This window comes from Bubalus kerabau, chromosome 1, assembly GCF_029407905.1.
Source record: "Bubalus kerabau isolate K-KA32 ecotype Philippines breed swamp buffalo chromosome 1, PCC_UOA_SB_1v2, whole genome shotgun sequence".
NCBI classification, from domain to species: domain Eukaryota; kingdom Metazoa; phylum Chordata; class Mammalia; order Artiodactyla; family Bovidae; genus Bubalus; species Bubalus kerabau.
The window spans coordinates 175,184,949-175,200,068 of record NC_073624.1 but is presented as its reverse complement, the minus strand read 5'-3'; the positions used below and the strand labels follow the sequence as shown (position 1 = coordinate 175,200,068).

The 15,120-nt window shown below is 54.4% G+C and overlaps 2 protein-coding genes across 2 annotated transcripts; both read left to right on the top strand.

Moving 5' to 3' along the window:
• The first annotated feature begins 397 nt into the window (after window positions 1-397).
• Window positions 398-1,106, top strand: MRPL34 (mitochondrial ribosomal protein L34). Its single transcript, XM_055541782.1, has 2 exons — window positions 398-601; window positions 839-1,106. The coding sequence occupies exons 1-2, from the start codon at window positions 528-530 to the stop codon at window positions 1,053-1,055; spliced, it is 291 nt and encodes a 96-aa protein (XP_055397757.1). The 5' UTR covers window positions 398-527; the 3' UTR covers window positions 1,056-1,106.
• A 3,120-nt stretch (window positions 1,107-4,226) lies between these two features.
• Window positions 4,227-14,363, top strand: DDA1 (DET1 and DDB1 associated 1). Its single transcript, XM_055541772.1, has 5 exons — window positions 4,227-4,378; window positions 11,556-11,636; window positions 11,861-11,912; window positions 12,625-12,686; window positions 13,664-14,363. Exons 1-5 carry the CDS (start codon window positions 4,376-4,378, stop codon window positions 13,772-13,774), a joined length of 309 nt encoding a protein of 102 aa, XP_055397747.1. The 5' UTR covers window positions 4,227-4,375; the 3' UTR covers window positions 13,775-14,363.
• Window positions 14,364-15,120: the final 757 nt, after the last annotated feature.

The following is a 15,120-nucleotide window of genomic DNA, read 5'->3' as shown; positions in this document are numbered from 1 at the left end:
GGGCAAGCCTGCAATCCTTGAGTACTGCAGATTGAGAAATTGAATGACCACCCCAAGGACATCCAGCCAACTCCATCTCAGACCTCCTGGGCTCCCCGCCAAGGGGCGGAGACTTGGCTGAGGCGAAAGGAAAGATGCCAGCCAGCTGTGCGCCATCTGCCTTGCTCCCCCTGGGGGTGGGATTTTGAACCAGCCGTTTCCTGAGGCTGCCACCAGCTGCGCCACCGTCGCCCCCGGGCACCCTCTGCAGGTCTACAAGAGAAGAAACTATAACTCCCAGCAGACCCAGGGAAATAATGTTTTGTAGCCAAGCGCATGCGGAGAAGGCGCCGTTCGCCTGCCGCCTGCTGGTCCAGAAGAAGAACTACACTCTCCTGCGGGCACGGACGCTCAGGCCAGAGGTGCGGTGCGTCTACGTAGAACTACAATGCCCAGGGAAATGCGGTCTCCGCTGTAGAAGAAACTACATTTCCCAGAAGCCCTAGGCTGCGGAATAGCTGGAAACTGACGGCGTGCTGCGGCTGAACATGGCTTTCTCGGTCGGATCGGTCGGTTGCCTTTTGGGCCCCGTCAGTAGGTCAGCGGGGCTGCTGGGTGGCAGGTGAGTCTTCATGGGGACAGCTTCTCAAATCTGGGAGTAAGAGCGGCATCGAGGGCTGCCTCCAGGTATTTACCAGTCGCATGACCTTCCAGTGCCTTGCGAACTCCTCGAGTACCTTTTCCTTCCAGGCTCCCTCCCGGCTTTGATCTGGAAGCCGAAGCTTGGAAAGGTTGAGCTCCACGCGGAAGTCAGACAGCGCCCCCTCTGACCTTTCTCTCCGTCTCTGTGCTCCCGCAGGTGGCTCCAGGGTCCCCGGGCCTGGCTGGGGCTCCCCGACACCCGAAGACTCCCCGCCATTCAGCAGACCAGGGGCAGGACGCGCGGGAACGAGTATCAGCCAAGCAACATCAAACGCAAGAATAAGCATGGTTGGATCCGGCGCTTGAGCACGCCAAACGGCGTCCAGGTCATTCTTCGCCGCATGCACAAGGGTCGAAAATCATTGAGCCACTGAGGAGCGCGACGTGGCGGCTGGATCTCCCCATTAAAGCATTTCCCTCGCTTAGTCTGCGGCTGTTTTTGTGGAGAGCTGGGGAGCAAAGAGTCGGACACGACTGAGCGACTGAACTGAACCGGGGAGCAGGGACTACGGGGACGGACATGAATCCTCCTCTAGGCTTCGGGAAGAGGGAATGGGAAGTCAGACCTTGCCAGAGTGCCTTTTTACGCTCTTGAATTAGGAAGACTTTGGAGCAATAGTCCACAGATGGTACAGCGAACACTTTTGTAACCCAGTACATAGCTGTATTCACAACTCGTCCTGCCCTCTCCTGTGAGGCAGATCTAAATATTTCAGAATGCACCTCTCTAAAATAAGGTTCCATTAATACATATTAACAAAACTTTTCTCAGCTTAAAAAAAGTCAACAATTCCTTTATGTTGTTAAAAGTCTAATAAATGTTCAAATTTTCACTTGTCTTATAAAATGTCATAATTCTCACAAGTTCTAGGAAGGCTTGTGAGCGTTGGAAGGGGTTTGAACTCTCCACCTGCCCCTTGGGTATGGGCACTGTGATCTGGAGCAAGACCTTAGCCCTCTGAGGTTCTTTTGGTTCCCGTAAAAAGGGACTTCTCTGGTAGTCCAAGTGGTTAAGATTCTCAACTTTCCCACCTGCACGGGGGCAGGTTCAATCCTGTATGCTGGGTGGCGCGGCCAAAAATAAAGTAGATTCATCCTTAAAATGAGATGCTCATTTCTTCTTTGCTATGTTGGTGGTGGCGGTTTAGTCGTTAAGTCGAGTCAGACTCTTTGCAACCCCATGGACTACAGCCTGCCAGGCTTCTCTGTCCATGGGATTTTCCAGGCAAGTATACTGGAGTGGGTTGTCATTTCCTTCTCCGTGTTGTTGGAGTAATAATATTCTGTAACTTATTGAGTACTTCCTCAAAAAGTCCTTGTATCCAGGCTGTAGGCTGGGGGTGGGGTTTGTGGGGCTTATTCATACCCAGGCAATTTGGACCCAGTGCACAGTGGAGTCAGGGCTGGGAGGATGATCATGAGGATTGTAGAAGCCCAGAGGAGGCACTGGACCTTGCCTTGGGAAGAAGGCAGTAAGACAAGTCTTCTTTGAGAAGGTGGTCCAAAAGGAGAGATTGGACGAGTCAGGATAAAAGGTGGATGAAGGAGGCCGAAGAGTCCCAGAATTTCGGGGCAAGGAGGCGGGACTGGATCTTTGGGCTACTGGGGAGCCATGGGAAGTGTTTCAGAGATAGTCTATTCCGTCAGTTCAAAGATAGTCAAATGACTAGTGGGGAAGTTTCAGTTCAGTTCAGTCGCTCAGTTGTGTCCGACTCTTTGTGACCCCATGAATCGCAGCACACCAGGCCTCCCTGTCCATCACCAACTCCCGGAGTTCACCCAGACTCACCTCCATCCAGCCATCTCATCCTCTGTTGTCCCCTTCTCCTCCTGCCCCCAATCCCTCCCAGCATCAGAGTCTTTTCCAATGAGTCAACTCTTCACATGAGGTGGCCAAAGTACTGGAGTTTCAGCTTTAGCATCATTCCTTCCAAAGAAATCCCAGGGCTGATCTCCTTCAGAATGGACTGGTTGGATCTCCTTGCAGTCCAAGGGACTCTCAAGAGTCTTCTCCAACACCACAGTTCAGAAGCATCAATTCTTGAGCGCTCAGCATTCTTCTGAGTCCAACTCTCACATCCATACATGACCACAGGAAAAACCATAGCCTTGACTAGACGGACCTTTGTTGGCAAAGTAATGTCTCTGCTTTTGAATATGCTATCTAGGTTGGTCATAACTTTCCTTCCAAGGAATAAGCGTCTTTTAATTTCATGGCTGCAGTCACCATCTGCAGTGATTTTGGAGCCCCCCAAAATAAAGTCTGACACTGTTTCCACTGTTTCCCCATCTATTTCCCATGAAGTGGTGGGACCAGATGCCATGATCTTCATTTTCTGAATGTTGAGCTTTAAGCCAACTTTTTCACTCTCCACTTTCACTTTCATCAAGAGGCTTTTTAGTTCCTCTTCACTTTCTGCCAGAAGGGTGGTGTCATCTGCATATCTGAGGTTATTGGTATTTCTCCGGCAATCTTGATTCCAGCTTGTGTTTCTTCCAGTCCAGCGTTTCTCATGATGTACTTTGCATGTAAGTTAAATAAGCAGAGTGACAATATACAGCCTTGATATACTCCTTTCCCTATTTGGAACCTGTCTGTTGTTCCATGTCCAGATCTAACTGTTGCTTCCTGACCTGCATACAGATTTCTCAAGAGGCAGATCAGGTGGTCTGGTATTCCCATCTCTTTCAGAATTGTCCACAGTTTATTGTGATCCACACAGTCAAAGGCTTTGGCATAGTCAATAAAGCAGAAATAGATGTTTTTCTGGAACTCTCTTGCTTTTTCCATGATCCAGCAGATGTTGGCAACTTGATCTCTGGTTCCTCTGCCTTTTCTAAAACCAGCTTGAACATCAGGAAGTTCACAGTTCACATACTGCTGAAGCCTGGCTTGGAGAATTTTGAGCATTGCTTTACTAGCGTGTGAGATGAGTGCAATTGTGCGGTAGTTTGAGCATTCTTTGGCATTGCCTTTCTTTGGGATTGGAATGAAAACTGACCTTTTCCAGTCCTGTGGCCACTGCTGAGTTTTCCAAATTTGCTGGCATATTGAGTGCAGCACTTTCACAGCATCATATTTCAGGATTTGGAATAGCTCAACTGGAATTCCATCACCTCCACTAGCTTTGTTCGTAGTGACGCTTTCTAAGGCCCACTTGACTTCACATTCCAGTTTAGATATGCTGAAACCTAAAAGGTTGGAACCCTGGGGAAGAGACTGGGAGTGCTACGGCGGGTGCCCATCCTTCCAGGGCTGCTGTGAGAATCCCATGAACCACCATATGAAAAAGCGTAGCAAATGTTAGAGAGCGGCGGGACCTCCAGGTATTGCGGACTACAAATCCCAAGGGGCTTTGGGGACCCCGGCCTCCACCCATTTCCGATTTCACCGCTCACAGCTTGCAAGTCTCGGGCGGGGTTTTGCTCTCTCAACGTAACTTGACCACGAAGGAGGAGGCGTGACGACCAATGGGCGCGTGGTTTGGCCGGATCTGGCCAATGGGGGGGCGCAAAGACCGCGTAACTTGGAGGCGGAGCCAGAGGGCAGACCAATGATGGAAGGGCGGTCGCACCATCAGTTTAGGCTGCGCAGTGGCTGGAAGTTACTGTGCGGCGGCGGCTAAGAAGGCGGCTGTGGTGGCGGTGGCGGCGGCTGAGGCGGTGGCTGAGGCGGTGACTGAGGAAACAGAAGATGGTGAGAGTGGCCGGCAGGGCCGTATTCCCCCTCCGCTCGACAAAATGGCGCCGCGGGCCCACCCACTTCCAGTAATCCCTGAGGCCCCTCACCGCCCTACCCGGCCCCCTCGGGCCCGACCCCGCCCCTCCATCTGACCTGTGACCTTCGATCCCCCCGGACCCTGCTGTGAGCTTCCTGCTTACCCCACCCTGGCTCCATCTTCGACCCCTGACCTTTTTTAGGCTTCCAGGCCCTGACAACTCATTCATTTCCGGGTCGCGGGTCCCCCCGGAAATCGCCTGGTGGATGGGGATGGGGTCCCCCAGGCCCCCGAACTCGGGCCTAGTACTCCGCGCCTCGGGCCTGGGCCTTTTCAGTTCGGGAGGGTTTGGGAGGCCGGCCTGAGCCTCGAGGCGGGGAGGGGGCTTGACATAGTGACATGCGGGGCTTTGTCGCGGAAGGAAGTGCGACATCGCGAACTGCCCTGGTCCCTCAGAGCCCTAACCCCACCCCCGACATTCCGGCCCCGACCAGCTGGAAGAGGGAGCAACTTTATCTCTCCAATCACCAGGCCCTTTCCCTGCTAAATGGGGGTAGCAATAGTCCAGACCTCATCGGGTTGTGATAATTTAGGGAACTGACGTCTTAAAGGGCTTGGGACAGTAAACGCTCAGCAGATAAGCTGGGTGACTCGGGGATGGTGACTTTCTCTCCCAGCTGTCTCCTCATCTTGAAGTGGGGATGATGCCAGCGTGTAGTTGGGAGGTTAAAATCCCCCTTGGGCCACTCAGTCATCCTGGGGTTTGTGTCTGGTGGTTCTCTGGGGTTCAGTCTTTTCACTTGTGAAGTGGGACCCAGCCTTAGAGTTGGGCTGAAGTCCCCTCCATTCCCCCCACTATTTGGCATCCCCAGGGCTGACAGAGGTGGTGGAAGCTTTTGTCAGGGCAAATCAAATAGCACTATCCCTGGACTCAGAGTCCCAGCCCACAAAGGTATAGTCCTTAGGATGTCATGACTTCTTGTCAGGAAGAGTATGGGAAAGTGGTAAGTTGGCTCCTAGCAGGTAGGTCCCCAGACCTGGGAGTTATCTTCGATTGCTCGCTGCAACCTTACTGCCTGCGTTCAGTCCCTAAAGAGGGTTCTGTTGGCTCAGCCTCCAGAACAAATTCTGAATCTGTCCACAGCTCCCCACCCTGGGCCAGGCACTGCCTCCTCCCGCCTGAGCGCCTGCTCCAGCCTCCTACCTGGTGTCCTTGCCTCCATCCTGCCCCACTGGCAGTCTGTAATGCACCAAGAACCAGAGGGCGCTTTTAAAGATGTCAGTCAGATAATACCACCATCTCGCTTACAAAACATTCCGGGAGCTTCCTGCTGTCACCCCAATGAAACCCACCTCCCCGCTCAGCCTCCAAAGTCCCCCCTGCTTACTTCTGTGGCCTCATCTGTACCCACTTCACCCCTTTCCCCGTTAGCTCCAGCCACTGTGGCCTTGTTTTCACATCTTCACATTCCAAGTCCCTGCCACCCCAGGGGCTTTGCGCCTGTTACTCCTTCTGCCTGGAATTCTCATCCTCCCAGGAATATCATCCGCTAGAGGGCCCCTTTCTGACTGCAGGAGACCCCCGTGTCTCTCTTTTCTGCACACCGTTTCTTTTCCTCATCTTGCTTTGGTTGGGTCACTGGCAGGCTGCCTGCACAGGGACTGGCACACAGATACTCAGTGAGTGTTTGCTGAAGCAGTGGACAGCTTCTGGGCCCAGCTGTAGCTGGGATTTGTCTTGCTGAAGTGAGGATTTCTCCCTGTGTCTGAGGCTTCATTTTCCTGCTCAGCTAACAGGAAGTACAGGCCATCCCGTCTGCATTAATTTATTCAGCACAGACGCACTGCTGCAAATAATGCTCAGTTGATGCTACCACCTCAGGGCTGCTCTGGATAAAGCTATTTCTCCATGTTGTCTTACTGGAGCTCAGAACAACCCTGGTTCACAGCAGGAACAGCCAGGCTGGGAGTTCACCCGCCCCAGGTCACACAGTCAGGGAGAGGCCCGTCCAGCATTCAGTGCAAGCCTGAGGCTCCGGAGCCTCTCACCACTCTGCCACCCGGCCGCATGTGAGCCCTGTCAGGGGCCCAGGGTTGAGCCAACCCTGCCCTCTGCCTCAGGGAGGGGACAGTCCATGAAGGAGCTGGGTGTGTAAACAGATGGCCTCGTTGGGGTGGGCGTGAGCATGGCTCCCGAGGTGTGGGGAGAGGTAAGGGGGAGGTGGGGTTTGAGCTGGCTGGAGAGGTTGGTGGGTGTTCCCCTGTGGAAAACGGAGGGGCATTGGTGGAGGGTGCCTGAGGCTGGGGAGGGGTGTGGCAGCAGGCTGGCATAGGCCAAGCCCCGCCAGGGCTGTGGAGGGGGACCCCGTCCTCTCCTTTTAGGTCACAGGCCTGCATCACTGCATCTGGGCCTCCTCCCCACCCCCTCCGCTGCTGTCATGGGCCTCACATGGCACCTCGTGGTGCCCTGTCCTTGTGGCCACTCGGCTTTCACCACATGCTCTTTGATCCACACCCTTGTCCCCATGCGCTGGCTGTTCCCAGGGGCCGGGGGTAGGACTGCTGTGGCTCCCCGCAGTGCCCTTGTGCCTGGCGTGGGGCCCGCCACATGCCTGGGTCCCGAGAAAAGCCTGCCAGATGGATGAAGCAGATCCCATGGTCTGGAACTGAGCTGAGGCAGGGGTCCTGGGACAGGGAAGGCACGTGTGAGGGGCTCTGCGCTGACTTCGGGGCAGTAGGTCACTCACATATGAGGGCCGCCTCCTGGGTGGGAGCAGGAGGCTTGTCCCGCTGCCATCTTGCTTAGGCCCAGCAGAGAGAGAGGTTGGTCCCACGAGGTGAAAAACCCTGTTCCTGCCTGCCCCAGAGGGGGATGGGTGATCCCCTAACGGCGGCTTCCCTGAGGGCGCAACCCGCAGGGGACAGGCGCGGCAGCGGAACACCCGAGGGAAGGTTCACGTGGCCTGCAGGCTCTGAGCCTTGGCTTTTAGACAGGGAAGTGGGGGCACTGGCGTCACGGGAACAGGAGCTTACCTCCAAGACTGGGCAGACCTGGATTCAGCCAGCTTCTTGTTTCCCTTTGGGGCTGGGGGACTTCTGACGAGTGTCACGTGAGCTTTCTGCTTCAGTTTCCTCGACTGTATGAGGGGATGCTTCCAGCTTGGGGGGGCCCTGGTCCTCCCCCTCTGTGCCCCTCCAGGCCTGAAGGCAGTGTTGCTGTCCTGCTCTGCTGGACATCAGTCACTGCCCCAGGCTCTCAGCTGTCGTTCCTCCCCAAGGCTCTTGTGCCTCAGTTTTCTGAGGCGGACACAGCTTCTGTTGGCCTTTGTTCCTCACATCTTGTGGCCAGCGACCTGACCCCCACCCAGAGTCAGGGTCTTCCCCTTCCGCAGCACACAGCTGGTGCCAGCATGCCAGGGAAAAAGGACTTTCCACGAGTCAGGGCCATGGGTGAATGCCGTTGCTGGCTCCCTGGCACCTTGCAGACCTAAAGCTTCTGGCGCCTGAGCCCCTGCCCCAGGCAGTGGGGTGTGAGGGGGCAGGGGTGGCCAACCTGCTCCCTTTAGGCTTCTGCCCACCCTCCTCCCCCAAGGCATTCTTCCCTCACAAAGCAGCCTTTGGATGTGGGGACCCCAGGAGCAGCTCTCGAACTGACCGCTGTCCCCACAGTGTTTGACGAAGAGCTCAGATCAGATCAGATCAGTCGCTCAGTCGTGTCCGACTCTTTGTGACCCCATGAATCGCAGCACGCCAGGCCTCCCTGTCCATCACCAACTCACGGAGTTCACCCAGACTCACGTCCATCAAGTCAGTGATGCCATCCAGCCATCTCATCCTCTGTTGTCCCCTTCTCCTCCTGCCCCCAATCCCTCCCAGCATCAGAGTCTTTTCCAATGAGTCAACTCTTCGCATGAGGTGGCCAAAGTACTGGAGTTTCAGCTTTAGCATCATTCCTTCCAAAGAAATCCCAGGGCTGATCTCCTTCAGAATGGACTGGTTGGATCTCCTTGCAGTCCAAGGGACTCTCAAGAGTCTTCTCCAACACCACAGTTCAGAAGCATCAATTCTTGAGCGCTCAGCGTTCTTCACAGTCCAACTCTCACATCCATACATGACCACAGGAAAAACCATAGCCTTGACTAGACGGACCTTTGTTGGCAAAGTAATGTCTCTGCTTTTGAATATGCTATCTAGGTTGGTCATAACTTTCCTTCCAAGGAGTAAGCGTCTTTTAATTTCATGGCTGCAGTCACCATCTGCAGTGATTTTGGAGCCCCCAAAAATAAAGTCTGACACTGTTTCCACTGTTTCCCCATCTATTTCCCATGAAGTGGTGGGACCAGATGCCATGATCTTCATTTTCTGAATGTTGAGCTTTAAGCCAACTTTTTCACTCTCCACTTTCACTTTCATCAAGAGGCTTTTTAGTTCCTCTTCACTTTCTGCCAGAAGGGTGGTGTCATCTGCATATCTGAGGTTATTGATATTTCTCCCGGCAACCTTGATTCCAGCTTGTGTTTCTTCCAGTCCAGTGTTTCTCATGATGTACTCTGCATATAGGTTAAATAAACAGGGTGACAATATACAGCCTTGATGTACTCCTTTTCCTCTTTGGAACCCGTCTGTTGTTCCATGTCCAGTTCGAACTGTTGCTTCCTGACCTGCATACACATTTCTCAAGAGGCAGATCAGGTGGTCTGGTATTCCCATCTCTTTCAGAATTTTCCACAGTTTATTGTGATCCACACAGTCAAAGGCTTTGGCATAGTCAATAAAGCAGAAATAGATGTTTTTCTGGAACACTCTTGCTTTTTCGATTCTCCAGCGGATGTTGGCAATTTGATCTCTGGTTCCTCTGCCTTTTCTAAAACCAGCTTGAACATCAGGAAGTTCATGGTTCACATATTGCTGAAGCCTGGCTTGGAGAATTTTGAGCATTACTTTACTAGCGTGTGAGATGAGTGCAATTGTGCGGTAGTTTGAGCATTCTTTGGCATTGCCTTTCTTTGGGATTGGAATGAAAACTGACCTTTTCCAGTCCTGTGGCCACTGCTGAGTTTTCCAAATTTGCTGGCATATTGAGTGCAGCACTTTCACAGCATCATCTTTCAGGATTTGGAATAGCTCAACTGGAATTCCATCACCTCCACTAGATTTGTTCATAGTGATGCTTTCTAAGGCCCACTTGAGTTCACATTCCAGGATGTCTGGCTCTAGGTCGGTGATCACACCATCGTGATTATCGGGGTCGTGAAGGTCTTTTTTGTACAATTTTCTGTGTATTCTTGCCATCTTTTCTTAATATCTTCTGCTTCTGTTAGGTCCATACCATTTCTGTCCTTTATCGAGCCCATCTTTGCATGAAATATTCCCTTGGTATCTCTAATTTTCTTTAAGAGATCCCTAGTCTTTCCCATTCTGTTGTTTTCCTCTATTTCTTTGCATTGATCGCTGAAGAAGGCTTTCTTATCTCTTCTTGCTATTTTTTGGAACTCTGCATTCAGATGCTTATATCTTTCCTTTTCTCTTTTGCTTTTCGCTTCTCTTCTTTTCACAGCTATTTGTAAGGCCTCCTCAGACAGCCATTTTGTTTTTTTGCTTTTCTTTTCCATGGGGATGGTCTTGATCCTTGGCTCCTGTACAATGTCACGAACCTCCATCCATAGTTCATCAGGCACTCTGTCTATCAGATCTAGGCCCTTAAATCTATTTCTCACTTCCACTGTATAATCATAAGGGATTTGATTTAGGTCATACCTGAATGGTCTAGTGGTTTTCCCTACTTTCTTCAATTTAAGTCTGAATTTGGCAATAAGGAGTTCATGGTCTGAGCCACAGTCAGCTCCTGGTCTTGTTTTTGCTGACTGTATAGAGCTTCTCCATCTTTGGCTGCAAAGAATATAATCAATCTGATTTTGGTGTTGACCATCTGGTGATGTCCCCATATAGCATCTTCTCTTGTGTTGTTGGAAGAGGGTGTTTGTTATGACCAGTGCATTTTCTTGAGAAATGCACTGGTCATAACAAAGAAAAGAGCTCAACCAGGTTTAAAAAGCTAGCACTGACAGACTGAAACTTAGGTTTCTGAGTTTTCACAAGACTTGGAAGCTTGGTTGACCCTGGGCTCTGTCCGGGTCCTGTGTGCATGCAGCCCCTGAGTCCCAGCTGCCCTTTCCCCTTCGCCCAGGCTCCTGCTCCCCCGGCTCCGTGCATTGTCACAGGGTGTCTTAGGGCAGACAAGTCTCTCTCCATCCCAGGACTCTATCAGAGATGCCTAAATGGAGATAAGACCAGGAGTTTTATCTTCAACAAGCACAGAAGGCAGGTCTGCAGTCGGATGGCCTGGGACCAGTTCCCCACCCCGCTGCTCACTCCTGACTTGACATAAGTGTCTGTTCCTTTTTGAGCCTCAATTTCCCCACACCTCTTGGGCTTCCCTGATAGCTCAGTTGGTAAAGAATCCGCCTGCAATGCAGGAGACCCTGGTTCGATTCCTGGGTCGGGAAGATCTGCTGGAGAAGGGATAGGCTACCCACTCCAGTATTCTTGGGCTTCCTTTGTGGATCAGATGGTAAAGAATCCACCTGCAATGCAAGAAACCTGGGTTTGATCCCTGAGTTGGGAAGATTCCCTGGAGAAGGGAAGGGCTACCCACTCCAGTATTCTGGCCTGGAGAATTCTGTGGACTGTATAGTCCGTGGGGTCGCACAGTGACGGGGCTGGTGTGAGGACTGGGCATTCCTAGTAGCTCAGATGGTAAAGAATCTGCCTGCAGTGCGAGAGACCTGGGTTCAACCCCTGGGCTGGTGGTCCCCCAGAGAAGGAAATGGCAACCCACTCCAATATTCTTGTCTGGAGAATTCCATGGACAGAGGAGCCTGGCAGGCTACAGTCCATGCGGTCGCAAAAGAGTCAGCCACAACTGAGCAGGTAACACTTTCACTTTCATGGGAGAACAAGCCCTAACCCCGGGGTTGTTTACTCCTAAGAGTAGACACATCAGGTGGCCAGCCCAAGGGCGAGTTCTAGAAAATGTGACCGATAGGACAGAAAGAAGGAAGCAGAAGCTGTCTGGTAGCCCGCCCTGCCCCGGGTGCTCTGGGGGCAGCCCAGCCTGCCACCCGGTTTCTCACTCACCATCTTCCTGTCTTCCAGGCAGATTTTCTGAAAGGACTGCCTGTCTACAACAAAAGCAATTTTAGTAGATTTCATGCCGACTCTGTGTGCAAAGCCTCGGTGAGTACGTAGGCCATAAGCTGCCTCGAGGGATAGGGTCGGGGTGACGTGCAGCCCGAGGGTCAGAGTCTTGTCTGGAACAGAGGCCGAGCTTCAAGCCCAGCCCCACTCGAAATCCTTGCATGTCTTTTAATCTGCCTGGGAGTGAGGGTGCCAAGTTGAGGTGTGTGGGGACCGAAGACCCGCCCACTCTCCTAATCCATGCCTTCCCACCCCTCTTGCAGAACCGACGTCCCTCAGTCTACCTGCCCACTAGGGAGTACCCGTCTGAACAGAGTAAGTGGCCACTGTCCTGTGCCATCCTGGCTGGTGAGGGGAAAGGCTGTGGGGTGGTACAAGAGGGGACTGTAGGAAGCTGGGCCACTCCCAGCCCTTGGGAGCAGCCGGAAGCCTGCCTTGCCCTGGGACCCTCCTGATCTCCCCACCTGCATCTACAGTCTGACCCCATCGAGTCAGATGGGCCCTGCCTGGCTCCCTCCAGGTGGGCAGCCTGGGGAGGGAGTGTCTGGAAGAGGGACCTGCAGGGAGAAGCCTGGAGCCCGCAGAACAGGGGGATCTCACGGTTATTTGTTGTGGTCCTGGTGTGTTCTTTTAACTGTGAAAAAGAACCCCGGACCTTTCTCCGCTCACTCTGCAGTCACTGGGGCTCAGTCACGTGGATCTGTGCTCCTGGTCTGTCTGGGCAAATAGGAGCTGGCAGGCCGGGGCTCGTTCCCTGCCTGAGGGTGGAATCCGAGCTCCGCTTCGGACTCGGCCTCCACCTGGGAAGCCGGGACCCGCCGCGGCAGCCGGCTCGGGCTGCTGGTAGTGGCAGTGCTCAGTTCGGGGGCTGTTTGGCTTCTAGGAATCTGCTCCTGGGTTGGGCATGTGACTTGAGTCCCAGAGAGTCCACCCAGAGCAGTGACAGCCCAGAGGCCATGTAAGGGAAGGCGGTGCCAGCTGGGGTGGCCAGCTTCTCCCTACAGCTTTGTCTGTCTTTCCTCCTCAGTCATCGTGACAGAGAAAACAAACATTCTTTTGCGCTACCTACATCAGCAATGGGACAAAAAGGTAAAGCACGTGGGGTTGGGTGCTGGGCCTCGGGGAGGGACGCAGTGCCCAGCAGGGGCTGTGAGTTGGGGAGCAGCGCTGGTGGCTGGGAGACTGAGTGTTCAGGTGGCCGCGCGGGCTAGGTAGGAGTTTGCCAGATGATCCAGGGGAGGGAAGAATGCTCTAGAGGAGAGAAGGGCTGTGCCGAGGCCATGGGGCTCTGGTGCCCGGGGACAGGCAGGGGCTTGGTAAGCTGTGCTGAGAGGCCTGGCTCCCCAGAGGGTGTGGGGAGCACGGCCCTGGTGGCAGGTGGACGTGGGTGCTGTTACTTAATCTTCATTCAATGATGAAAGGCTCACGTGATTAAGAAATTCAGGCCCCACTGGGGTGTGTAGCTGAGGTGAAAAGTCATCTTCCCCACAAAGGGCCATCTTTCGGACAGGATTTTTTTTTGCTCTCTTGAAAATCTGCCTGTGTAGTTTTGCCACATGGTCAGGTGGTCTTATTTCCTCTAATGCTTACCACTGGACAGTGACCTGCTCTGGGCCAGGTTGAAGGGGACCCCATGATGCAGTGACTGCTCGGAACACCCCAGCCCCCGGGCTCCACAAGCCTTGCTCCCCACCAGCGAGGGAAGGAACTTTTCCCAAGTCAGCACACTTTCCCTTTCTGTGGCAGTTCAGGAGCCTCCCCAGGCGGCTCTTGAGTGCCCTTCACCCTCCGGCACAGCGGGTGGCATCTCTGTCTGAGAAATGGGCCACGTGGGGGTTCACTGAGATGTCGTGATGACTCCATGACGCGCCTGTCACAGGCTGGGGTCCCCAGTGGCTCGGCAGGGCAGGTTCAGGGGACAGAAGGGTCTGCATGGCCAGGGGCCCTGGATCAGCCCAGGCCCAGCTCAGGGAGGCACTGGAGCCCTGGAGCTGCAGAAGCAGCCTCAGATTTTAGGTGCTCCCCCATGGGGAAGCTCACGGCCGCTCTGCTCCCCTGCCCCCCAGAATGCCGCCAAGAAGAGAGACCAGGAGCAAGTGGAGCTAGAGGGCGAGAGCTCGGCGCCGCCCCGCAAGGTCGCGCGGACCGACAGCCCGGACATGCACGAGGACACTTAAGACTCACGCCCCCCTCAGGCGCCTCCCGTCTTGTCTGCTCCTTGCCCACCTGCCTTGTGTAAGCACCCCCGCCCCCGCCTCCGCCGGCCCACCCATACCCCTTCCACACCACTTCCAACCTCATAGGAGCCAATGTATTTATTTTCCTTGAGTTTTTATTTATGCTGTAAAACGCACCAAGCGATGGTTACAGGGGACGCCAGACCCAGTAGTGTGATGTTGGTAGACGCTTTAAAACAAAAACAAAAACGTTGTTACTCACCTCCCCCTGCCCCGTTCCCCTTCCTCCTCTTGCCCCCCAGTTCTCCTCTGGAAAACTGGAGCGTGTCTACAAGGGTCCAGAGCCGGGACCCCGCTGCGGCCGGCCGGCAAGGGTGGGGGCCCTTCTCCCAGCGCCCACCTCCTGGTCCGGGCCGTAAAGACTTTGCCTTGTCTCGAGTTCCACCGGGACCTATTCTGTGCCCAGACCTTGCTCTGAGCTCGAGTAAGGGGGAGAAGTCAGCCCTTCTGGATCTTTCTCTTAAGTCATTTTATCATGGACTAGTGCGTGCTCCATGTCCACCCCAATAAAAGGATCTTTCCTACCCGACCTTGCGTCTTTGCTCGGCGTGCCTCGGCACCAGAGGACAGAGCCCCTGAGAGTCGTCCCATCGTCACCAAGAGGAGCCAAGAGGGGCCTCCAGACACTGGGGCCCCAGAACCAGCTGGATCCTCTGTTGGGCCTGCTTGGCCATCTTGCTCAGAGTCAAGACCTGCCTGGACCCTCCCCTCGGCCTCACCCGCATCACAGTGTCCCCAAGGACCAGGACACCCTCCCCCATCCCCGCTGGAGGAACGGTCCACACTGCCAAGGATGGAGCTGTGGTGGGCCCCATGCCCAGGACATCAGCGAGCAGGGCGACATGCCCACCCACCATCGTGGAGACAGGTGGCCTGGCCTCCCGCCCTGGCTCAGGAGGCGGCGTGCGGAGCGCCAAGGAAAGCCCAACCCCATTGCCCTCGGGCGGCAGATTCCTTGGCCAGTTCTGGCCACCAGCTGGGCTGGGTTTGGGGCTGACCCCGGGGAGGTAGGGGGCATTCGGACTCCAGGCAGAAGGTTCAAGGCCCTGAGCACCAGGGCACAGGGCCAGGGGAATGCCACTTTCCTCCCCCCAGCCCCCCCACCTTGAACAGGAGCCAGAGTGTTGAAGCCGATTGCTGGAGTGTTGGGGGTGGTGAGGGGTGGGGCTGTGGAGCGAGGGAGACAGCAGGCTGCAGGGGGTGCCTGTCCCAGGGTATCACCGTGGAGATGCCAGCCTGAGTCAGACTGCTTGGTCCTGGGCCACCAGGGGTCTGCTGGGTGGAAG